The sequence below is a fragment of the Vidua macroura genome, chromosome 7, assembly GCF_024509145.1.
Source record: "Vidua macroura isolate BioBank_ID:100142 chromosome 7, ASM2450914v1, whole genome shotgun sequence".
NCBI classification, from domain to species: Eukaryota; Metazoa; Chordata; class Aves; order Passeriformes; family Viduidae; genus Vidua; species Vidua macroura.
In genome coordinates this window covers 7,131,483-7,155,785 of record NC_071577.1, presented here as the reverse complement: position 1 = coordinate 7,155,785, position 24,303 = coordinate 7,131,483, and the positions used below count along the sequence as shown (strand labels likewise).

General features: G+C 42.7%; 2 protein-coding genes across 11 annotated transcripts in view; one reads left to right on the top strand and one right to left on the bottom strand.

The window, feature by feature from the left end:
* The first annotated feature begins 127 nt into the window (after positions 1-127).
* On the top strand, positions 128-2,709 carry RPE (ribulose-5-phosphate-3-epimerase). 2 transcript variants are annotated; one of them, XM_053982097.1, is made up of 6 exons: positions 128-375; positions 510-589; positions 673-812; positions 1,372-1,506; positions 1,652-1,738; positions 2,156-2,709. In XM_053982097.1, exons 3-6 carry the CDS (start codon positions 675-677, stop codon positions 2,276-2,278), a joined length of 483 nt encoding a protein of 160 aa, XP_053838072.1. In that variant the 5' UTR covers positions 128-375; positions 510-589; positions 673-674; the 3' UTR covers positions 2,279-2,709. The 2 variants fall into 2 exon arrangements, with proteins under 2 accessions (XP_053838072.1, XP_053838070.1); XM_053982095.1 differs by having other exon boundaries at positions 265-386.
* Positions 2,710-6,702: 3,993 nt separating this feature from the next.
* Positions 6,703-24,303, bottom strand: part of KANSL1L (KAT8 regulatory NSL complex subunit 1 like) — a 61,456-nt gene continuing 43,855 nt past the window's right edge. For 6 of the 9 annotated variants that reach the window (XM_053982087.1, XM_053982086.1, XM_053982088.1 and 3 more), the window contains 9 exons: positions 23,887-24,049; positions 20,951-21,061; positions 20,427-20,561; positions 17,957-18,081; positions 17,013-17,137; positions 16,146-16,200; positions 10,634-10,746; positions 9,025-9,178; positions 6,703-8,454 (listed from right to left, as the gene is read on the bottom strand). In XM_053982087.1, the coding sequence (XP_053838062.1) occupies positions 8,206-8,454; positions 9,025-9,178; positions 10,634-10,746; positions 16,146-16,200; positions 17,013-17,137; positions 17,957-18,081; positions 20,427-20,561; positions 20,951-21,061; positions 23,887-24,049 (1,230 nt within the window). In that variant the 3' untranslated portion in view covers positions 6,703-8,205. Of the gene's footprint in view, positions 8,455-9,024; positions 9,179-10,629; positions 10,747-16,145; positions 16,201-16,224; positions 16,868-17,012; positions 17,138-17,956; positions 18,082-20,426; positions 20,562-20,950; positions 21,062-23,886; positions 24,050-24,303 lie in introns of those variants that run through there. The other 3 variants (XR_008437848.1, XM_053982090.1, XM_053982091.1) reach the window with 3 other exon arrangements.

Genomic DNA, 24,303 nt, shown 5'->3' with positions numbered 1-24,303 from the left:
CCGGCGCGGGGGTGCCGCGGCAGGGGGCCGGAACTGTGCTTTGTGGGGGACAAAATACGCTTGGTCGGGAACTTAAAATCACGCACACAAAGGTTATTTGCACTATTATTATTTCCGCCGATTTGGGACCGAGGGTGCGGCTCGAGCCGCCTCAGCGCGGCCGGGAGGGCGGAGCAGCGCCCCAAGATGGCGGGGGCACCGCCCCGGCCCTCCCACCGCCCGGCCGGCCCGCCCGCCGTCCCGGCAGCAGCCGCGGCGGCAGCCATGGCCTCGGGGTGTCGGATCGGTCCCTCCATCCTCAACAGCGACCTGGCGGCGCTGGGCGCCGAGTGCAGCCGCATGCTGGACTGCGGGGCCGACTACCTGCACCTGGATGTAATGGACGGGTAACGCCGGGGACGGGCGGGAGCGGCCGGGCCGGGGGCGCGGGGGGCGGGCGGAACGGCCCGCTCCTCCCGGCCGGCACGGGGTAACCTGTGGGCGGGCGCGTCTCTCTCTTCGGCCCCAAGACACTTCGTCCCGAACATCACCTTCGGCCACCCCGTCGTGGAGAGCCTGCGGAAGCGGCTGGGCCAGGAGCCCTTCTTCGGTAAGGGCCGGGGGCTGCGGGGCGCTGCCCCTCCCTCCGGCAGCGGGACTCGGCCCCACTGCCCGCTCGCTCTCCTCTTGCAGACATGCACATGATGGTGGCCGCGCCAGAGCAGTGGGTGAAGCCCATGGCAGTCGCCGGTGCAAACCAGTACACCTTCCATCTAGAAGCGACGGACAATCCCGGGGCACTGATAAAAGACATTCGGGAGAATGGGATGAAGGTGAGGGGAGTACACATTGTGCTCTGCTTAACTAACAGCTGCCTTGCTGGCAGGTTCTCTGTGGTGACCAGTGATAGGACCTGAGGGAACCGGCAGCTGTATCAGGGGAGGTTTGGGCTGGATATCGGGAAAAGGTTCTTCCCCACAGGGTGGTCGGGCACTGGACAGGCTGCCCAGGGAACAGTCACAGTCCCAGTCCCAAGGCTGCCAGAGCTCCAGGAGTGTTTGGACAAGGCTCTGAGTCACAGGGTGAGATTGGTGGGGTGTCTGTGTAGGGCCAGGAGTTGCCCTTGATGAGCCTTACAGGTCCCTTCCAACTCAAGGTATTTTGATTCCATGATTTTATGGAAAACTCATTGTTGCCACTTCAGGTGGTCTAGGATTGGCACATGCAGCCCTAACACACTGTGCATGAAGTCAGTCTTTCATGAATCTGGAATTTTTTAAATAAAGCCTGTTCTTCCTGCCATTGCACAGTTGTGTAATTACTTTCCTGGGTATCCGTACTAAGCTCAGGCCAGTCTTGCCCTAAGGTGCCCTTGGATTTGGCTTTCTGCAGGTTGGCTTGGCCATCAAGCCTGGCACTACAGTTGAACACTTGGCACCTTGGGCCAATCAGATAGACATGGCTTTGGTGATGACAGTAGAACCTGGGTTCGGAGGACAGAAATTTATGGAAGACATGATGCCAAAGGTAAACTATGTTTCTCTTTCATTATTTATTGAGCTAAAAGCTAATTAACAGTAGGGAGTAGTGAAGTAGATAAAACCTTTTCTAGATGTGTATGAGCAGCTGTAGGGTGGTAGCTCAGTGCTCAGCTTTTTATGTGGTTCCTCAGGTTCAGTGGCTCAGGACACAGTTTCCCTCCTTGGATATAGAAGTGGATGGAGGAGTGGGGCCTGACACCATCCATAAGTGTGCAGAGGTAAGAGGTTGCAGCAGAGCAGCATTCTCAGTCACTGTGCTGAGAGACTTATCAACTCCCAGAAAATAAAGCTTAGGAGAAATTTTTAGTTTTTGGAGGGAACTGTTAAACACATTTAATATCAAAATCTCTTTGAGATCTAATTTTGTGTCTTTTTTTGAAAATAGTAGCTATTGAAGCTTCCCCTAAGCCAAAGAAGTTTGTTTCTTTTATGTTGATGTAAATAGGAGCAATGTGAAATTACGTATTTGGGGAAGAGCTGTGCATTCTGAACTTGATTTGGGGTTGCAGTTAGGGGTATGTCACCTGTGTCCTACCTGTAGGCACACCAGCCCAGAATTGCCTGGGTGTTTTCCAGGCAGGATGTAGGCAGTGGCTGTGTGGCACGTGACTGAGCAGGGGCTTGCTGTCTCCCAGGCAGGTGCCAATATGATTGTGTCCGGCAGCGCTATCATGAAGAGCGCGGACCCCAGGTCTGTGATCAACCTCCTGAGGAACGTGTGCTCAGAAGCAGCCCAGAAGCGCAGTCTGGATCGATGAGACCTGCCCAAGCCGTGTTCCAGAAGGCTCTGGGCCTGCAAGGAGAACCCTTTTCTCGTGCATAAGTGGGGGCTGGATGAACACCAACTACAGAAACTTCTTGCTGCTGAACAGAGGAATCATTCCTTCACTGCAATGAAGCAAGCAGCAGTGGGAAACATTCAGTCTTTCAGGGTTGGAAATGCAATGGTTTGAACCTGTCTCTTGATTTTGTGGAGGCTAATTTTGTGGCACAACTTCTAATGCTGACTGGATTGAACCACAGTCAGTATGTTGCTTGCTAGAAGAGTGTAGCATCGCCACAAGAATCTCTCTTGTGGAAGACTCTTAATCAAACTGCCTTCTGCTGTCTGTATTTTGTCATTTGATCTGTGCATTCCTACAAAACTTTTTCCACTACTGCATTAAACACCCCTTCCTTGGTGTGTTAAGTTCTTGAAGCTGACTGTCATAAATAAGTGGGTTTAGGAGTAAGTTTAGGGAAAAGGCAGTTTAAGAGGGCTAAAAAAATCCCAGTGATGGTAGAAATGTTCCTGTCCTTTGCCTCTGTTGCACTGGAAGTACTTGGCCATAGAAATCCAGCATCAGATAAGTCAGTGCAGCATCTTTACCAGGTCATGAAGTAAGGAATATCTTCTCACTTAGCTTTCAAATAGCCAGTTAAGACAGCTGTGTCTGAAATTCCTGGAAGTGATGGAATTCCTCAGAAGAATGTTGCTTTAATACTCCTCAGATAAGTAAAAGGCTTTTTCTTGCTCCACTATCTCCTTGGTTTGGACGTGTGTCTGAGTAAATTAAGATGGTAACATACAGAAAGGGTAGCTGCTGAAGAGATATGTAGATTGAAATGCCTGAAGATGGGTCTGTAAAACAGCTTGTGAAACCATACAGTCATCAGTCCTTCAATTTGCTGTGTCCACAGGCCTGGCCTGTTTGGGCACATGAGAGGTGAGTTACAGTGCACTAGAGGAAGACTGAGCAGGGCATTTTCAGGCCAACATGTCTCCCATGGCTCTAATTACCATTGCTGGCTCTTAAATATTTCATGGTGTTCTGTGTGGCATTTTTCCCTTTAAGTTGCAATTACAGAAGGGTTGCAGTCTTCTGCCTTGGGGGGGCAGGAGGCTCAGCAGCTGCAATTTCCACAGGGCCAGAGTCAGGTGTGTTCTTGCAGCAGCTGCTGAGGCAGTGCCAGGGCTGGTGCAGCCCCTCGGAGCCCAGGCCCTGTGAGGTGCCCCACAGCAAGGGGCAGTGCCCTTGGTGAGCAGCAGGAGCTAGGGCTAGTTCAGACACTCTGCAGGAGTATCTCAAATTGCTCAACTGCCACATTTTTTCTGCATGGTTAATTGTGGTTTAAGTGAACAAATTTCTTCCTGTTTCCACTCGCAACCCCATTTGGGAACTACCACAAGAAAAAAGGAGTTGTCTGGACCTATTGTACTGAGAGATATTTCAGAACAGGTTTGCCAAAACAAGCTTGGCCATGAAGCCTATAGTCCCAAGGGCTGTTGGGTGTGTGTTAGAGTAGCTTATCCATGCTTCTGGAAAGAACCAGTGTAGAGTTTAGTGTATGTGTGACAGTCGTGGCTCTGGTAGCTAAAATGCAGGCTGGACAGCCAGCAGCTGAAATGAAAATGCTAGTTCAGGATGTGGAGTCTGGCTTTTCATGCTGTTGAAAGCAGTAGGACAACAGCTGTAGTATACTAACCTTCTGCAGTTGAGTGTAAGCTGGATTGAAAGGGTAATCAAACTATTTCTGTTGTTTTCCTAATTAATTTGGGGGTGACATCCAAGTTGTGCTAGTTAATTGATGCTACTAAGATTTGTGGAAGGTATGTTCTCTGTTCATAGGTTGTAGCCATTTTGCAGTTGTTTTAAGAATGTAAGTTTGCGCTTGCATTGACTGTTAAGTTAGGAGTCGTGTGGGAGAGGCGTTACACTCACAAAGTAAATTACTTAATTGCTTCTGTCTGAATCCCACTCAAGTGGGTTTATGCAGATGACTCCTGATGCCACAGCTTTTACACATCTAAGGTTAAATCTGTTAGCAACCATGTCCAAAAAATCACAGTGATGAAATATTCTTGTTCTTTAATGCTTAAGATTGTTTCAGTTTCTCACCCGTGTCCATGTACTGAAGTGATCTCTTTGGGGCCTGTTTAGGCCTGCCCTCCTGTACTCATTAACAAGCCTTGAGTCCCAGGACTGGATCTGAGTGCTGACATGAGAACCCAGAGAGCTGCTTGCATGGTCTCCCCAGGGCTGAATAAACCCCAGTCCCATGAGATGTTGCAATCCTCTGATAAAGTTTCAGCAATCAGGGAGAGCACAGCCTGTTGTACTGAGGCGTGTGGTCTAGAGTGGTCCAGAGTAATCTGACAGCATAGGTCTGTCTGAACTGAAAACAGGATGAAAACAACTTGGACAGGGCTAAGTCACGCTGGGCTTGCACGTGTGCTGCACAGAGTGGTACAGCCCACAGCCCTGAGTGAGATAAAACACTGCAGGAGACGCACACAGAGCTTAGTTTTAATAGGGTTTAAAAATTCTTATTTGTACTTACATGCCATTAAGATCCTGGATGCAGAGATGAAGCATTTTAAACCCTCATAGCAGCAGGAAGCAGAACATAAGTGGTGTTAAAAAAATGCCTCAACTGAACATGGCAAATAAAGCACATGGAAAATGGCTTTGTGCAGCTGCAGACACCTACTTTCTTGCGTGGGAGGGCCTTGCTGCATTAGGTTTTAAGTTGGTTTTTCACATCACTCTCTTAATACCTTCAGCCATAGCAGTAGGAGCAGCACTAACAGCTGTTTTCATAGCTTAACAGCCAAAGAGAGGTTGGTTTTTGTCTGGGGTTTTATTTTCTGTTTAAAACTTTAAAAAGGAATGAAAACAAGCAGGAGATTCTGCACATTTTCTGCATGACTTCAAGGATGAGCTTGGCCCTGAGTCCTCAGCCTGCTCCCACAACAGGTACAGCTTCCTCATTACACCAACATTCATGCAAAACTGAACTGCCTGGAGGTGGGAGCCCAGCTGTGCATGACATGGGCTGCAGGCAGTAAAGCAGCCTAGCAGTGCTGATTGCAGCTGCTTGCAGTAGAGGGACAAATGAATGGACAGGGCTGGTCCTGGAACCAAGTTGATTTCATCAAGGTTTTTAAGCCTGTCCCAGTACTGAAAGGGGGCTGCTGAAAAACCAGGTGCCTCTCTGGAGCCAAGACACAGAGTGGAGGCAGAGAATACAGGGCACAGGTCTGCACCTTGCTTGCCATGTGCACACAGCACTGCCCAGCTGGCCCTGCCCGCTGGAGGGATGCTGGAGGTGGGCAGGTGATGGAAATGCAGCCTGTTCCTGCCACATGCATGTCCTGCACAACTGCTGGCAGAGCCCTGTGCACACCACTGCATGGAACAGCCCTGTACTGGCACTGTTCTCCAGCAGCCACATTTGCTGTCACAGGCCTGGCCAGCTGAGAGACAGCTGCTGGAAAAAAGATTTCTGCAGTGAGTGGACTGGGGTATTGACCAAATAGACATTTTACTTCTATCTTGAGCCTGCTCAGCCTTCTTCTAACTAGCCTTTTTACTGCTGTCTCATGAAGCAATAGCAAGTTCCCACAAGGGCTGGTAAGCCCATAGAAGAGACACAGCTAAAGGGGTTCCCCTTGCTCAGACCACTACCTGCCTTGCAGCCCCTGCAGTGGACAAGGAACCCAGCAGCTGCTTGAGCCCACACCAGGCTGACCCTGCAGCCACACGATGGTTTGGAACTGCAGCTGGGACCTGAACTGCAGTGCAGGGATGCTCTGCAGATCCCCAGGCTAACCAGACTGGGATAACCGAGCTCCTCTGACACACGGAGGTCTTTGGCCTCCTTTTTAACACCTTTCTGTTTCCACCCTCCAGTAAAGAAAAATCCTCCTGTAACAGATTAGATTGTATTTCCACTTCCTGGCAGCACTTTCAGGACGTGGAAGACAGCTGGCCTGGCTGGCTGGCTGGCTTACTTGGTCTTTCCCCTCTCCTGAAGTGCAGGAATTCCTTCCTCCCTCTGCCCCAGGGATCAGACAACACAGGAAACCCACACCTTACAACAAAGCTGGGTGAGAGCTGGTCAGACCAGGCTTCCTAAGGAGTAGATAGGGGTATGGAAAAGACCTGAAAAACATCTGAGACACTGACCTTTCAGTAAGTTTTTCCTGGAAGCAGATGCACATGCAGGGCAAGAGAGAGGACAGCACACACTCTGTACTGAGGCACTGAGAGGGTCCTAGGCCTCACAGCATAAGTGCAGCATCAGTACCACAGCAAAGCTGCAGTGGGTTTGCATGCCAAGCAGAGCTCTATGCCAAGAGGAAGTATTGCTGCTACTTCTTCACTTCTAAAAAGCCATCAAATTCAGACTATATACAACATTTATAGAAATAAATTTTAATTAAAAAACCAACCTTGCATCAAAGATTATTGTATCAGACATTGAGGCAAGATTCAAATTTAAGACAAACCAGTGTTAAAAAAGTGTTTAAAAAAATAATCAGAATGTGCAATAAACTACAATGTAGCAATAGGATGTAGTGTTGAAACTTTACTGAACTGTTTTCATAGGCCCAGTGTGTATTTCCTGTCATTTTGACCAAAAAAATAAATTGACACTAAAACTGGGTCATCTGTCCAGTGCCATTCCAGATATTACACATGGAAGAAAACTGCACGAAAAACAGAGACCCCTATTAAATTGCCTTCAACTGTCCTACACAGAAAAACTGCCTGTTGATGGATTACACCTACATTCAATGTTTAATCTTTGTTAAAACCTCTTGGGATTGCAGATACATTCCAAGCTATGCTATTCAGATGCAAGTTTAAACAACTTGCCTTTGTTTTCTCACTGTGCATGCATTGGGAAATGAAAAATCTATCCAGAATCACAATGGAAAGCTTTGGGGCTTTTTTTTTTATTGCTCTTCAAGACATCAATCATCTTTTCCTTTCCAGCTAGTCACCAAATGTTGGTATACTTACGAGACTCTTACAAGGCACTGTACAGAAATTGGAACAAGACATTAACATATTTAAAGCAAAGTATTATGAGCCTCATTAGCTACTGAAGGACTAAGGAAGTAAGATGATCCAAACCACAACATTCCATGGGCTGTGTCACTGATTTGGCTCGATCCCTCTCTCCTCCTGTCATTTCCTCCCCACAGGCCTGAAGCAGAGACCCTGCTTCCCCCTGCGTCAGATACATTGACTGTGGCAATGCAGTGGCTACTTCTACCTTATTGCTTGAGGACTTCAACGTGAAACGTGCCCTAGCACTACTGAGAGCCATGGCTTAAGCTAGATGCAAGGCTTGCAGATCCCCTGGATTGAATTGCTGGTTCTCACCTACCCTTACCTTACACATGCAGTTAGAGAGACAGGTTTCTGCCCTATGGTCATGCCACACAGGAGAATCATCTGAGGCTAACACTTATCCCCACTATTTTCAAGTAGTTTTTCTGTGTTCAGTTGAAGTTGTTGGATAAGGTAGACAGCATCTCCTGCTGCACCAGAGTCCACTAGAACCAGATATGCATTTGAAAACAAACAAACAAACAGAAAAGGATGATTATTGACAAATGTGGCAATATGACAACAGAAAGTGAATGGTGCCAGCAATTTATGTGCGCCCACTCCCGACATTGGGAATATTAGACTTCCAGCTTGAAATAATTACTTTCTCTTGGGGTTCAGGAAGAAGAAAGTGTTGTCTTTGGGATTTATCCTGCCTGTTACAAAGCAAGAAAGAAAATACATTATACGCAGCTAACATAAAGGTTTTGAATTGTGCTGTCATATGCTGTGTGAACGAGAGATTTTACCTTACACTTCTCTCCACCTTAATTGGCTTTCTTAATGAACCACATTATTCCCTGTCACCTTTGTTTCCTTGTACCATTGCTTCCCAGGCAAAGGCTTTTGCAGTCTTCTGACTCTTGGGTAGGTTGTTTTCTTGGTGGATAGCCATTGTCTGGCAAAGCAGTGGGTGTGCCTGGAGTGCAGGAAGAGTTGCTGGGGAAAGTTGCACTTGACATTTCAGTCTGATTCGTTACTTGATCTTGGCACAGTAAAGCTTCTACCTCTTCATCTTTTAGTGGAAAAACTCGAAGTTCCCACAGCCCAGACTGAAAGGAAGCACAAGAGTAGGAGTGAGGGTGGAAAAGGAGTATAGAGGATAAAAAGGGATTTCAGTTGAGTCTGAACTGATTAACTGTGTGCAGAATCATGTGCTATCAAGTAACAAACAAGTGTCTTTCTTTACAATGTTTGCAGGGCTCTTCAGATAAAGAATACAACACTGCCGGCACCAAGACGTAAGCTGGCTGCATAACGGTTTGAAGTAATAATAGACCTACCCTTGAACAGGCAAGGAAACTTTTCCACAGTGCCAGACCATCAGGATGCCTGACCCCCTAATGACCAGGCCTGTCTGGAACCTTGGCCAACACCCCTGAAAAAAACCCCAGCCTGAACCCAGTCCTTCCATATTTGCCTCAAAAACATGTGCCATATGTACTGAGCAATGACTTTTACTTGTTGACAAATCTGGGGTTAATTTACAAAGCACAGCAATGTAGTTCTAAACAGGAGTACTACATTCAGTGCACGTGAACTAGGCTGACAGCCTGAGATTCTGATCAGTGAGATAGGAGTATCTTCAGGTTTCTTTGCTGAAAGCTATTGGAAGCACCCACCTTCTCTTCCTGGCTCTCTCTGCAGAGTGGTGCCATCCCTGAACAAACAGAGCTGTGGGCTTCTGAAGCTGGGTCAGGAGCAGGGTCAGCAGTGCAATGGTCTTTCTGCACCACGTCCTGGCTGTGTCGGCCATCAGCATTTTTGCTGTAAGATCTAGTGCAGAATTAGAAATGAGTTTTAAGAGCTACTCCCTGACCTTTCACATTGCCATGAGCAGTTCACATTTTCTTTTCAAAGTGTTCAGTTTCTCCATACATGCTTGCTTAAATCAGAAGAGCAGAGGAAAACTGGTGTGGTTCTTGACCTTGTTGGCTGGAGCCAAAGCAAAGCACTATGTGGAGGAACTAAGTGGATAAAATGGGTGGGACAGGCACACTCTGGCTGCAGACAGCTAGTGACTGGTGCCATTCCTGCATTTTGCTCCACATGCTCACCAGAACTGTGATTTTGGACAAAAGAAATCTGTGAGCCACAGGCTGTTCCAGTCGGGAGGGCGGCCTCACCCACAGGAGCTCATGGGGTCCAAACTGTCATCACTGTGCCACGTGCAACTTGGGAGACAAGTCCTTGGGCTTCCCCTTACCACTTCTGCTCTGGATTCAAGTGCAAAGCAATCAAAAATGTAGTAAGATTAAAAATTTTGACCTCACTTTCAACAGAAATTTAAACTAGGTATAAAATAGTGGCATGCATTTGAAATGCCAGGTGGAAGCCTGACCTTGCTCATGTCAGTGAGCAGTTTACTTCTGAATTCAAGCAGCACTAAGATTTTACCAAGGAGTTCAGTTTCAAAATTAAGGTACATACAGAACTTTTTATTTTTCAGTATACTTTCTAAAGTTGGGAGGTTTTGTGTTCAAAATTGCTTAAAATAAGTTCCTCAATATGGCTTAGCTCTATTTTTATCCTGCATTTAAAAAAGCTATCTTTGACTATTTATTCCTAGTGTCATGGTTCACTTTCAGACAAGAGTAGACACAAGCATATGATAAATACTAGAAAAAGTTATTCCAACATTTATAGGCTGCTTTTTGCCCTAGCAGACTGTGAAGTGATTTATGGGAATCATTTTCTCAGGGCCAAATTGCAAATGCAGCTTTACAACTTTTGTTCTGATATACACTACTTTTTGCAAGACTTTTAGTGGTTATATTTAAATCTGATGAGTTCTGCACCAGATGGCAAGCCTGTGAGAATGAACCATTCACACAATGACTTTCTAAGTGTAAGCCCAGGACCCTTCAGTAACACATCTCTGAACACTGTGGAGTTTCATCTGAGTCAGGTGATTGAAGAAGGACTTATGATACACTGGGTGGCTAAAGTCATAGTAACTGGGAGTGGCACAGTCTAGCAGAACTCTGTGTTCAGAGAGGGAGGAAGATAATTGTTTAGTAACTAACATGCCCTATTTCTGTAAGTATGCCTGCCTCAGCACTGCTTTCCCTTACCAGCCACGAAGTTCAACATACCTGCTGCTGTCCCTGATGAGTTAACTAATGAATGGTGTTCTCATTTTCAAACCTCTGTAGAGCATTTCTGCCACTCCTGTACCACAACCCACACCAGGTTCAATAGGAAGGCTCTCATCAAAGCCAATACACCTGCCTGCTGTTCCTCCTGGGCCAGCGGCTCTGCTCCCACAGTGACCACCTTGCACGCTCTCTTTCTTCGTACTTGGTGTGGCGCAAGGAAAAGGCTTTGTCTGACAGGTCTTCTACCTGTAAGGAGGCACAGGGAGAGCTGTCATTGTCAACATCACTGAAAACAACACCAGCCAGTATTATACATAATTCTGCAAAGGTCTATTCAACAAACAAGAAGAGGCAACACAATGCTTTCACTACAAAGGCACATTTACATGCATTCAGTTTACAAGAGCTCTGGTGTATGGGATGCTGTCATTTTAGCTTTATTTCTTTACAGGTCTGTGGTTGATCTGAATGGATATAGAAGTTATACCCCCTCCATGCAACTTAACACATTTTTCTCTGTGGTGAGAGGCAGAAAATTTAAGAGGAAAAGCATTCATATGCAAATCAAGGAAGTGTTAAAAGTATGTAATAAAGACAAGTAAAAATTCCAACAGTTTCCAGAGACTGCTTTAGAAGGAGGCTGGGAGGCAGCAGGATTTGCTAGGTGCTCTTTAAGCACTGAGAAATAGGTTTGAGATCACCAAGGACTTTGATAACTCCACAGAGAGGAACTTGGTGAACTTGAGGTGCCACATTCCTGCTGTGAAACCAAGCAAAAAATGGCTTCTGCTTTGAAGATACTATTTCTTACCAATGGTTTGCATGAGCCCAAGTACAGCTTAAACCAGCCCTAATGCAAGTACTTTTCCTGCTCTAGTAAAACAAGAGCCAGCATTTTAGGTAAAGGATTGCACCCTGACTTTCACTGTGAAAGTACCATCCATGTTCTTCTGATGGCAACACACCAGGAAATTTGTTCCTTACCCAGGGCTGGCTGAGGAGCACTTTGCTGCTCCTCCCCCTCACTCCCCTGATGGCAGGGGGAGTTCTTGGCTGGATGCCTCCAGTGCAGATCACAGTTGTTTCAAAGTGCTCCAAACCATTCAAAGTTCACCTAAAAAGCTGAGGTTGGCAGAAGCATTTGAATGCTGCAGCCATGGATTTTATGCCAGCTAGTCCCAAATCAAAAGCTGAGAAATTCTTGGAAAGAACAATTCCTGGTCACAGAAGCTGCGAAGCTGCACTGCCAGATCAGCCCTAGACAAGAATTATACTAATAACTGGGGGGGCCATGAAAATAAACTGCCTTTTTTTTTTTTTCCTAAAGCAAAATCCTCAGTGGTTTTGTACAAGTAACACCATTTATCTTCCAATTGAGCCTACAAAATAGAGAACCAAATGCACGGTCCTCAGTGCAGTGCCAAGTAGTGCCATAGAGACCCTGGCAGTGCTCCACTTCGTGTGTTTCTGTGGAAGCCATGCCCATATCAAGTCTCTCAGCACTGAGGTGGTTCACAGCCATTGGGGTACAATGGCAAAGTATCACAGCCAATCAATGTGATCCCAAAGGCTTCATTTTGATTGGAATCAGACACAGGACCCATTTGCAGAACTGCGGCTGCCCAGGTCCTCCTCAGCCCAGCACTTGAAAGGAACCTTCAGACAAACAGGCTGCTTAGTTTGCTCATCTCATCACTCCTTGCTGAAGGCTCCTTCATTGCTTTTATTTATTTATGTTAAACACAAACCATTTTGTTAGCTGCTGGTTTCCTTTCATGCAAGTGAACTTAATGGGCTTCCTCTTCTCTCTGAAATTCACCAGCTCTGTCACTTGGAGAGCATCCAAACAGGGCTACATCTCAGTTCACATTCTGTCTTTCCAAGGTCAATGATGTATAGCATGAAAGTGAGAATTTTATGAACTACAAAAGTGTCATTCCCTTAGGGGAAATACAGGGTTTTTCTGTGCTCAGATTTCCTTTGAAGTGGAAACAAAAGAAAATTTAGAAAGAAAAACCTAGAAATTTGAAAATATTTTTCTTAGCAAATTGCCAAAACTTTTCATGCTGGGAAGAGATTTCATTTTTAACAAGTTTCCATTCAAAAGTTGAAGTCCACATTCCTGTCCAAGTGAAGAGTTTTGAAAAATACAGAAATAAGCCTTGTTTGTTTTCCATAGCTGGTGATAGCATATTTAACCACTTGTTTATTTAAAAAGAGTTCTACTCTATTCTTTTGAACAGTACATTTTCTTATTTAAAAATTATCAGTTCTATGGATAAAAATTTCATGACATCAGAATAAAAGGTCTCTACTTGGTTCACTACAGCCTCTGCCTCTCCCCAGCAGTTCCTCTAACAACTTTAGATTAATTTAAAGTTCTGTAACAGGAGAAATTTGGTGGGTTTTCCTCACTAAGGTTAGTTTGAAAAAGGACAAAAGAAGTGTTATTCCTCAGTGGATGGATCTGGCAGGGATGTTGAGAAAAAAGGCTGTGGGGAAGGCCTATTTGTGAAGCATGTCTAATGATTTCACTCAAAGAAAACTAAGCTTTGGATCCCCCCATGACACTGCAACACACTGTGCATTAATGTTGAATAGCACCAGGAATATTTCTGAAAGGTTCTCAAAACAACAAAATGCGTGTTTCGCTCTTTGGCTCCATAGGAAACTCTGAGTCATAGGCCATGAAAACACTTATGCAAAACTAATTGCACAAGGAATTACTCCAAAGAATTTTTCATTACTAAAACAACTACAAAATAAACTTGAATGTTACAACTGAGCCTTTCCAGAAGCTTTGACCTGGACAAAACAAATTAAAACCAAAACAAAACAGGAAAACCTGAGCCACACCCTCCCATGCCTTAAAGCAATAAGACTGCAAATTCATGCATGCAAACCAGGAAACTCAAATGTTCCATTTCCAGAAAGTATTTTTAGAGCAAGTAATAGAGCCAACATAGATAGTAGATTAACTTTTGCATTGCCGATTTTGTTCTTATAATGCACAACTTCCAGAAACAAAAAAAGGACCCATAAAAGGTAAGCTTTTTGTTCTCAAAGGCACTGATTCCCAGAAAGTGCTGAGTTCCCATCCTTGGATGTGTGGCTCACGTGGAGCACAACAAATTGGGGACCCCACATTTATTTGTAACTTAGTAAATGCTGGATGCAGATCTATTGCATGGATATGGGTTGTTGCATTGAAAGCCTCTAAATGAAGAAGACAGAGAAGAAGACAAAAATTAAGATGACAAAGACAACAAAGATGAAGAAGAAAAAAGTATCCAGTGGCAGAAATCCCTGACTACTGCTTGACACAAGGACAACTCTGAAGTTTCAAATTTAGCTATGCAGAAGATTGAGAAGTAAAAAAACTATTATGTAGTGCCATAAAATTTTTTTTAAAGTATTATCATTTCCAACACCACCACAGGCTACTAGGGAGTGAAGTAGAGAAAAAGAGCATTTTATATAAAAGCAGAAAGTATATTTTGCCTTCCCTTGTGTTTTGTGAATGACCTACTGAAGCTTGCCTTGACTTTAGCACACGGAGCAATTTCAAGAGTGTCAGAGCATGAGTGCAGAAAATGCCAGCAGGTAATGGTGCTGTTTCCTCATGTCTTTTTACAAGCTTACTCAGTAGCAAATGTAACTCAGCTCAAAGCTGGAGGAAGTTGAAGAATTATGATCAATCACCTTTTCTCAGTACTCTGAAAAACATCCAAACTAATTAATACGATCCCAAAAGAAAGAGAAGAATTGGCAAAGGATGATTTACACAAACAAGATCATTAGCATTTTTCTCTGTCTGACATCTCTCCCCCTCATTCCACCCAGGGGCTGACAGATGATACAGAAGCAGTGGGTCACAGCAGGAGGTAAAGCTGCTGCATTGTTAACTCAAGTTATTTCCTGGCCAGAGGATGAATCATACAGGATTGGGAGTCATGCCAAACACAAATGTACTGGGTGGGCTACTAATTCAGACATTAGCCCATGAGCTCCAGAGAGAGACCTTCAGCAAAACACACTAAAAGCACAAGACAACTCATCTCTATGACATCTGAAATCTAAACAAAAAATCCACTGATTCCATGCAAGTTCCTTGAAGCCCTGAATGCAAATCACTGTTGAAATTCTTCACTCCTCCCCAGATACCAGGATGAAGACAGCAATGAACAGTAGATGCTCAAGGGACAGAGTGCCCTTACTGCCTTTATTAGCTATTCTCCAAAGGGTTTAATTAAATATCCTTGCAGGAGAGTTCTCCTGTGTGTGGAATTTGACCTTCTGGGTCCAAAGGAAGGACAGGCATGTTTCCTGCTAGCTGGGAGGGTATTAACCCAGAAGGGGGTGGGTGGAAGTGACATAAATTTGACCACAGATTTCACAGGAATTTCTCAATTGCTCATTGGAAAAGGCAGGGACAGAGTAAGCTTTTCTCTTCCTTCTAACCCAAGAGTATGCTGCCAGATAAGTGCAACTGCACCAGGTAAGGAGTTGAGACCATGATGTTCTCCTAAAGGAAAGGTTATGGAGCAGGCAGCTACAGACCTATAAACAAACATCTGAGGAAGTTTGTGCCTTTGTGGAGAGCGCATTTTCTACCCCAGGGCAGTGACATAATGATTTGTTTACTGAGTTTAATGGAACCTTCTGCACTGCTACTTAAATGCCATCTTTTTCTACTGCTACAGCAACTAAACCTCTGCTGCAGAGATTTTCTCAAATAGCAGCTTGAGAACAGATATTGTGGATAAAGGCAGGAATACAAATCCTACAGTTGCAATTGGTGATAGTGGCAGAGACTGGAGCGAGATTAAAGATGTCCAAAGGACAGCAAAAGTGACAGGTTTCTGGGAAAGAAGCCACAAAAAGATTGGAAGGACAGAAAATCAGCCTAGAGACCAGACTTGCTGGCACATTCATCCCATGGTTAGGAAATGCCTCAAACCCCTCATTAGGGGAGAAAGGGACCCCCAGCTTCAAAGTCCATGGACATTCCCTGAAGAAAAAGGTAGATTCTTATGTCTGGAGGAAGCAGAAACTAGCCCATGATCTGCAAACTTAGCTCAACAGGCAGGCAGAAAATCCTGAAGATTACGCTGTTCCTGACAATGCAGCAAAGTTTGCTCCCAACAGGAGGGTTGCAGGAGAACCAATACTGAAAAGAAAACTGAGGAAACTTGCTGGACCCACAGGCAAGATGCCTGATTATCATATGAAGAGCAACATGCCATGGGAACTGGCCATGGAAGGAGAGGATGAGAGGGAGGGACAGCACTGGTGGCCCCAGGAAACAGTCACACTGGGACAGGCAGCATTACAGTGCTCAGGAGCAGGGTGGCAGAGCCTGACCCAAGGGACCCTTTAGGATCACTGACTGTGCAGCAGCAAGGGGCAGAAGAGCCAGACAAACAATGAACAAGGAATATTAATGGTATATTTCGATTTCTATCTTCCACTGGAGGGATAAGACACATTTTCACAATCTGGTACTTAATACTTTATTTCTGAAACTTGAAACTTACTGGGATTTGTATGGAGTTGGTGTTTTCAGAAAGAATACACCAATTACCCCAATTATATATTGTATCTACTTTAAATAAACCTAGTGGTTTAATTAAAATACAGCCTACCTCTTCTTCATCTGTTTGAGATTTTTCTAAAGGTTGAAGTTCAACAACTCTCCAGCTAGAAATAAGACAAGGAAAATCAAATTAAGTTTAAGGTGCTGATACCAGATGGCTGAAATTTACATTTTCCTTTCCCAACAAAGTATCTAACCTTTACTTTTGCTAACACAGTCTTTAAGATATCCAATACAGTTTTAATAATATTTTTCAACTTAAAAGGCAATAAAAAAAGCAAATACATATTATGGATTTAAAGTACAGAACAAGTACATTTAGCACTTCAGGCAATGTGCTACTAAGACACTGAAGTAAGCAGAGGAGACCAATTACCCTGGTTTTGAAATCTAAAGATGTTCTCTTTATAAAACAAAGGAGAAAAAGATCTCTAGAATCATGGATTGTAGGCCTGTATGGAAAGAAACAAGCTTATTCTACTGTATCAGAATGGCTAAATTAAAAAAAAAAAAGCTAAATCCATTTCTGTTAATTCACAGAAAATAGTTTCCTACTTTCTTACGAACACACAAAAAAAGACAACAATCTTCAAAAAATCGTTCAGAGCTTGTCAGCCTTAGGGTATATTAAAGGCCATAACTACAATTAAGATGATATAAATCCACTTATATTTTTAGCCAGTCTGTGCATCTGCTGCATCCCTGTGTATATCAGATTATTTCTCCTGTGCTATCAGCTGTCCAATCTTCCCACCACTTTGGTCACATGAACTGAAATGCACAGATAAAAACCCAAGTGCATGAAAAGATGATCTTTAATATCATAACATTTTCTAACTCTATGTAAATTATATTCTTAGTTAATGTTCTCATGTTCATTTTCACGTCTTTGCAATTCAAAAGGTTGTGAACAAACCTTGGAGTAAGGATTTCTTTGTACTGTAGTTTCTCCAGCTTTGATGGTGCCACCAGTGACATGGGAATAACAATGTTGTCTATATCATAGGAGCTCTCACTTCTCAACCTCCTCCTGGAGTTATGCTGAACAATAAAAATCAACACAAGAGGATCAGCTCAAATCATAGGAAATACATTTTAGCAGAGAAACATTAGAACTTCACAAGGAGAAAGCCTGAACTTTAATGGAAACAAACTATTCTAAAGTGCTCATTTATGTGTTCTTTGATGATGACTGACTCAGGGGAATAAAGGAGTGTGTGTTGTCTAAACTGCGTGAGATGCACATTTAAACTCAACTCTGCATTAAAACATGACAACTCACAGAGCACCAGTATACCACTAGGCTTAACAAAACTATGGGACCTGAATCTGAATATCATTGTGAATTTTCCATTAATTTCAGTAAAATAGTGTGTTTCTGTACACTGAGCCAGAGTTCTGCTGCTCCTCAGCAAATTATATACCAGAGACTTAGCTTGTATTTCTGCACAAAGGGTTTTAAATAGGGAAATTGAGAGCTAACAAATTTTGTGACTCTATTTGCACCATGAAGCCATTTTATATAGCTGCACCAAGAAAAAAGGGTCATAAGTGCCCTAGTGTAAAACTGAGAACATAAATCACGGTGTATTTAATGACATTTGGGGGAAAAAAAAGGCACAATGCCAATAAATCAAATTTACAGTCCAGTTATATGACCTGCAAAATTCTTTCATAAACAAGTACACATACTCAATCTGGAATAAATTAGTAAATATAATCCACTTAATTCACTGTAAAAATGCTCTGCACTGTCATATGACACTAAATCAGATGTAAAAGGCATGTGGCTTTGGACTATTAATTTGCACAACTCTCTGTTGATATTTCAGTTGAGACAGTGACACATTTTTGGTTTACCTGTGATGAAGTGCTGTGAGTGGGCCGAGACATAGCACTGACACTGCTTGTGGGAGTAAAACTGTTGTGGGACTCGGGCTCTGCATGTTGGAAGGAGAATGTCTCAAACCGAGCGCTACTTTCGCCTGTCATAAAAAATAGCAATAAACAAGACATACTGCCTGTTGGCTATTAGACTGCAGAAATTTTTCCACACAGTAACAGTAAAGTCATTTCTAGAAGCCTACAGTGAGCCATTTACAATTTACTGGATACTAAAAAAAACCATCTAAATAAACATTTGCTATTCATCCTGTCATTGCTGTTCCACAAAACTCATCCCTCTTATTCCACGAAGGATTTCTTCTCATGGAACAGCTTCATATGGGCAAATCCTGACTCTTTTTCAGGAGATGTCATAGGCTACACACACAGCAAATGCAATCTGACTTAGATTCCCCTTGTTCCCCAGCAGCAGTTGGGGTGCATCTCACAAGTTCTCCCTGTTTCTTTCTTGATAAATGGTAAAACTGGCAGCAAGGGTAACAAAAATCAGTTTAGATCTAAACCAATAGTGGTTTCTTTTGATTCACTGCTCCAGACAAACTGTAATTCCTGTTTACTCCCATTCAGTCCTAGTATAAGCAGCATCTAGAGGGATTTACAATTTAACCACCTGTTTTGCTTTCCTTCTACCTAATTTCCAGTAAGAAAGGAGAACTCAGACTTAATATACCAGTGAACAAAAAGAATGAGTATATTCCAACATGGAAAAAGAGGTAAGACTGATCCTAAAGACTGTATTTACACAGGCTGGCTCAAGGTAATGAACTACCATCTCCCAGGCAACTCTGCAACTCCCTGGCACACAGCTTTTATTTTTGGTCTTGTTCATTAGGCTGACCTTCCTCATGGATAATTTCTCCTAGACAGAGCCCAAATTAGGAATAAATATGTAGTACTACACTCATAGCACTAATAAGCTAGAACTTGTGCTCCTACTCATGAATGCACCACAGAACAGTTTTCTGGCTCTGGGATGATCCTCATGATAAAAGATTGCTTTTTTGGTTCCATTTACAAAAAAAAAAAACTAAATACTATTGTCAGGAGACTAATGGTAACTTCAAAAGGTTTATAGCAAGATGTTTTCTCTCTTACCAGTGCTCCCAAGTAACTCCAGCTGTTGATCTCAGTGTTCATGACTACACTTTGGGAAACTGAGAAACACTGCGTCAGCATCCACCTCTTGGGGACCAGCAAGTGGTCAGGGGAGCAGGTGGCATGGGAAACAGGATCACTGGTGGTGAAAGGGGATAGGGCACAGCACCCCCTTGGAGACAGGCAGAGTGCAAGACAAGGCTGTACAGCAAAGCCAGGGCTGTACTGCACCAGGGGAAGGATTCAAAAGACAACCCTCACCTAAATCCAAAGCAGCTTTCAGTGTGCCCCCACACAGCTTTTATTCTCTCCTAAGACTTTCTAATTCATTGGGGGGGTCTTGCTTTGGGGCTCTGGATTGTGGGTTTTGGGGATTGTTTTAATCCTAGATCATAATTTTTTATTAATTCATCTCTGCAGTAATTCCTGTATCTCCACCTCTAGTGAAAGATTACAGTTTTGCCTGGATATGCACCAGCAGTTAATTTTTCCACAATGTTAACTGATCATTTATACCTTTTCATTCTTTCCTAAGGGAAATTTTAAACTACTATGCTTTTGCTCAGTGATTTACTTTCTTCAAATATCTTGTGAAGAATTTTGCCAAAGGTTTTCCAAAAGTTTCATAAATGAATCTGTAACAGAATCTGTTAGGCTTTACATTCTAACAGCCTGGAGAGGTAAGATGCCATTTATCTTTACAGTGGTATGCTAAATTTTGTATCCCTACATTATCACATTATTCTACAGAACTTTTAGGGCACTTCCTATTAACTTACCAACTGCTGAAGCAGAGATTCAGTGGCTTAAAACAGAACAGTAACAAGGGTAAAAACACAGTAAGAACTGGCTATCCACAAGTCCTCTTAAAAGTCTGGAAGGGATCCAGAACCACAAATGACAGTACACAACAAATGAAATATAGTGAACAAAGATGCCAGGAATAGTAAATGTTTCATTGGGCACATGACTTAACAGATAACTTTGCAATGTTTATTTCATTGACTACTATGAAAAAAACCCTTTTGTACTAAGAATGACACCCAGTATTAGAAGAACATAGTTGAACTGCTGAGCAGTTTCCTTTAAGAGTACTCTAAAAATAAAATACAGCAGCTTGTCTCATTCTGTATGTACACTTAAGAAGAAAGATGATTACTATACTTTAAAATAGCAAATTATTTTCAGGGTGTTCTAAGTCTGTTTCTTCATAAGTTTCATAACAGTATCCTTTTTGGAGACAACTTTTAATTCTCAGAGCCCAGTGATACTCATACAGTACATATTTAAAAAGATGTAGTCGTCTCTTGCAATGCTATTTTTCTCTTACCTACTGCTGTCTCACTTAGATGCCTTTTCTTTCTTCCTTCTGACAGCTGGTCAGGTGTCCCTAACACCAACTGAGATTTGGAATTAGATAAACAGCCACTGCTCCACTGTTTGACAGAAACATGTGGATTATAGTCTGTAACAGAAAAAGCATGTATCAAGTTGGAAATTACTATTCAACGGTACAATTTACAGGAAATCTCAACTGCTGAACTATTTATAATAGCCCCAAACTTCTGCTAGGAATCCAAATAATAACAGGACTGAAGTCAGGCTCCTGGTCCAAACTCCGCCCACTTGTAGTATCCTCCTACAGCTCTGGTAGGATCATCTCAGTGAAATTAAGGAGAACCTGACACTATGGTCTGAGAAGAGATTCCTCTTCCACCTAAAGCCATATTCAGTTACCTTCTCTGATAACCTGCTTTGTGACAAGTTTATAAACTGAACCTCTTCATGGCAGAAAATACTGACAAATGAATGAAAAATGGCCTTGCAAATGCTAAAACATTTTGCTTTACATACCATTGTCAGCAGATACTTTAAACTCCCCTCCCAAAGATGACGTATCAGCAGGTTCTCCTTTGATGTCATCCTTCCTTAATAATGTTTCAAAGTATATGTGAAGAGGAATATCTAATAAAAAAACCAGAAATCCAAAGGAATAGAGTCTGTGTTAGAAAGATAGCAACCTTTGAGCCAATGAATTACGCACCATCACTAGAGGTCTAGGCATTAATTCACCCATCACGTTCAACATAATCTGTGAGCACTATTGCTAAGGACTGAAACAGACTCTGGAGTGTATTGAGTGAGAATAAGTTTGGGGTCTTCCCTCTTGACCAGCTCCTGCACAAAACCCAGCAGAGCAGAGAGCACACAGAACACTTCTCCTGTAATGTGAAGAGGCTTTGGTTCAGCCTTTTGGGTACAAGTCATTAATGCTTTTGGAATTTGTTACTGCTGGGAGCCTATAGGTATTTTCAAGGTACATTCCCTCTCTGTCTCCCTGGAAAAGTCTATAGCAGGGCAATGTAATTCATTTTCTGATAGGAGTTCTAATGCAGAATTAGCCTGCAAAACATTTCAAGTGGTAAGGAATCTAACTCCTGTTGTAAAGCAGGGAGGCTTAAAAAAAAAAAAAAAAAAAACTCTCTCTGAAAAGCCCTTCTGGAAAAAAAAAGACCAGAATGAAGGGAAATTTAATTGAAAGGAAGTGTCAATGTAACAAGCAGGCTTGACAGCCAGTACATTCAGAATGAGAAGAGGACTGTGGGCAGAGCCCAAAGGTGGGCTTTAAACTACATATATTTATGCACAGTCTTAGCCTCATATGCCTTCAGGATGTGCCAGGACAAAAACTTTCAACATATTTTGCTAAATAAAAACAACAATTTTTTTTTCAATTTGATATGGATCTAACTTGATTGCTTTATCTCAACACCCCAAGGTTTTTGCTGTGTTTCCTACTCTACTTCCAAGTTAAACAAAGGTCTGAAAGGTGTATTAGTCACATTTAAGTAAAGAGAGAACCAAAACATTTCTCCTATTTTGTTGGTCTTTTGGTTTTGTTTTTTTTTGGGGTTTTTTTGTGTTTTTTGTTTGTTTGTTATTGGTTTGTTATTGAATTTGAATCCCTCCTTGCACACAAAAAAAAATCAAACTCACAGAGTTCTAAAATTAAACAAATGCCAACAATGTATTTTTAACATACAGAGAAAATGAATGCAAAACCCTTTTCTTTTACTCTGCTGACAATTTTTATATATAAAGATGTGGGCACAGCACATGCAGTATTTTAAAGACAAGTTATTGCTCTGGAAGGGGATAACCAAGAAAGCTGCAAAGAAAACATGAAATGGAGATAGGCTACAACTTGGAAAATTTCTACCATGCATTTATTCACAGTAATTCTTTCACATGAAAGAAAATGTTGAATAGACTAGTCTTCATGAGGAGGTAAAGACAGCAAAGTGCACAAAGTAAAGCATGAATCTAGCCTCCCCCAAATGTGAGGACTGCATTTGAACAGGGGATAGCAGGTCTAGTACTTCTTGCCTGTCTCAACTATTATTAGCAAGGCTCCTGGAAAGAGAACAAATATGCCTTAAGAAATATGTTCTTGATAGTGGAATGAAGCTGAAAACATTTTTTCCTCCTCCATCCTGGCCAAGTGTCCAACAGTAGCCACAACACAGTCCAAAGCTTTTTAGGTTTTTTATGATGACAAAGCTTTTTTTGAGAAAACAAAAGGTCAGTGTTCTTGCTACATATCCCAGTCTCCTTTAACAGGGAGGTAAGAACACAAGGGGTACAGACCTTCCTTGAACAAATGTCTAAACCCCTGGGGTCCAGCTGTGCTGTCAGAGTCACAGGGGAAGTGATAGCGTGTGTAAAAGAAAGATTTAGGTGATTTTTTCTGTCCACAACAGAGTTCTGCTACCTGGGATGTTTGCTGTTGCACTCTTGGAGTGAGTGTTCTATTTCTCCTATCTGCTCCTACAATAATCTCCTCTTTAACCCATGCATGGGATGCAAACTGCCAGAGCTGAGGCTTTCTCTGGATTCCATGTCTGTTGTAGATGTGCTTACCACACATGTCCACACTTGGGTCTTCTCTACAGGCCAGTGACAAGTTCTCCAAACCAAGCCTTAAGTTAATTCCTGACTTCCTAATACAAGGCTGCAGTATCTAGACTGTCATTATGGGAATACAATAGGTTTGATTAAAGATTCAAAGTCCCAGCCTCATCTCCAGAATTATTTTGTGGCAAAGGAGCCCTACAGAACAGTGTAATTTCTGTACTGGTCAGTAACTATCTGGAAACAGGTTTTTCCTAAAACAAAAAAATCCCACAAAAATTCAATTCCTTCTGCTGGTAAGAGCATTTAGGCTGCTATTTTGAAGTTCCAAGTACTGTCAAGTTGCACCTGCTCTAATTTCAGGGCTTAGTCACAGTCAACATCCTCTACATTACTGTCCAAAAAGATGAAAAGATCAGATGACAAGAAACCATAAAACTTCAAAGATAATAAAAAATGCTGACTATCACAAAAATAATTAGAAAACCTAAATAAAGTTTTTTAGACCTAGTCCGAAGGGCCTGAAGAGAAAGAAAGTTGCTTATGAAAACAACACAACCATGGTATTGTGTTGGCAGAAGCACCATCTCTAAAGGACTAACCCTGACTCAATAAGACCCACCATGAAACACCCATGCACACCTTTTTTCATGACCAGTCTTTCAAGGCTGTAAGCACATTGCTGGCATGAGAAACCTAGAAGGTGTGTTTTTCAAAATTCAGGATCAAGTCAAGACCTTAACTTAGTCTAAACTCATGTATTTTGACAATGTGAAGTTTTCTGTTAAGACAACTAAGTCCTAAAAATCATTGAAAAGACAAGTTAGTCCACAACCTCTACAAGCACAACCACTCTGTTAAGTCATGGCATTACTTACCTGAAGGGAATGATAAGACTGGATGGAAGGAAGAGTCCAGCTCTTGCACATAATCTAGGATTTTAGATTCTGTGCTGTACTCACTGCTGCTGAAAGTGGAGGCTGGCACCACACATGGCAACTGAGTTCTATATGGAAAGGAGGCATCTCTAGATGGAAAAGTCTGCAAGAATACACAGAAACAAAGGTTAACTTTTCCTTTACTCATGTCCTTCAAATTAGACCAGAAGAGGAAAAAAAAAAAAAAACAACCAACAAATCAACAACTCAGTGAGTGACACACTTTAATATGTGAATGGGAAGAATATTCCAACAATCTCCAGATAGTCTAAATATGACTTACCTTCACTTACTATGGACAACAGTGCACAATACAAAGAATACAAACTGCTCCTTCAATTAGGACCAGGAAACAGC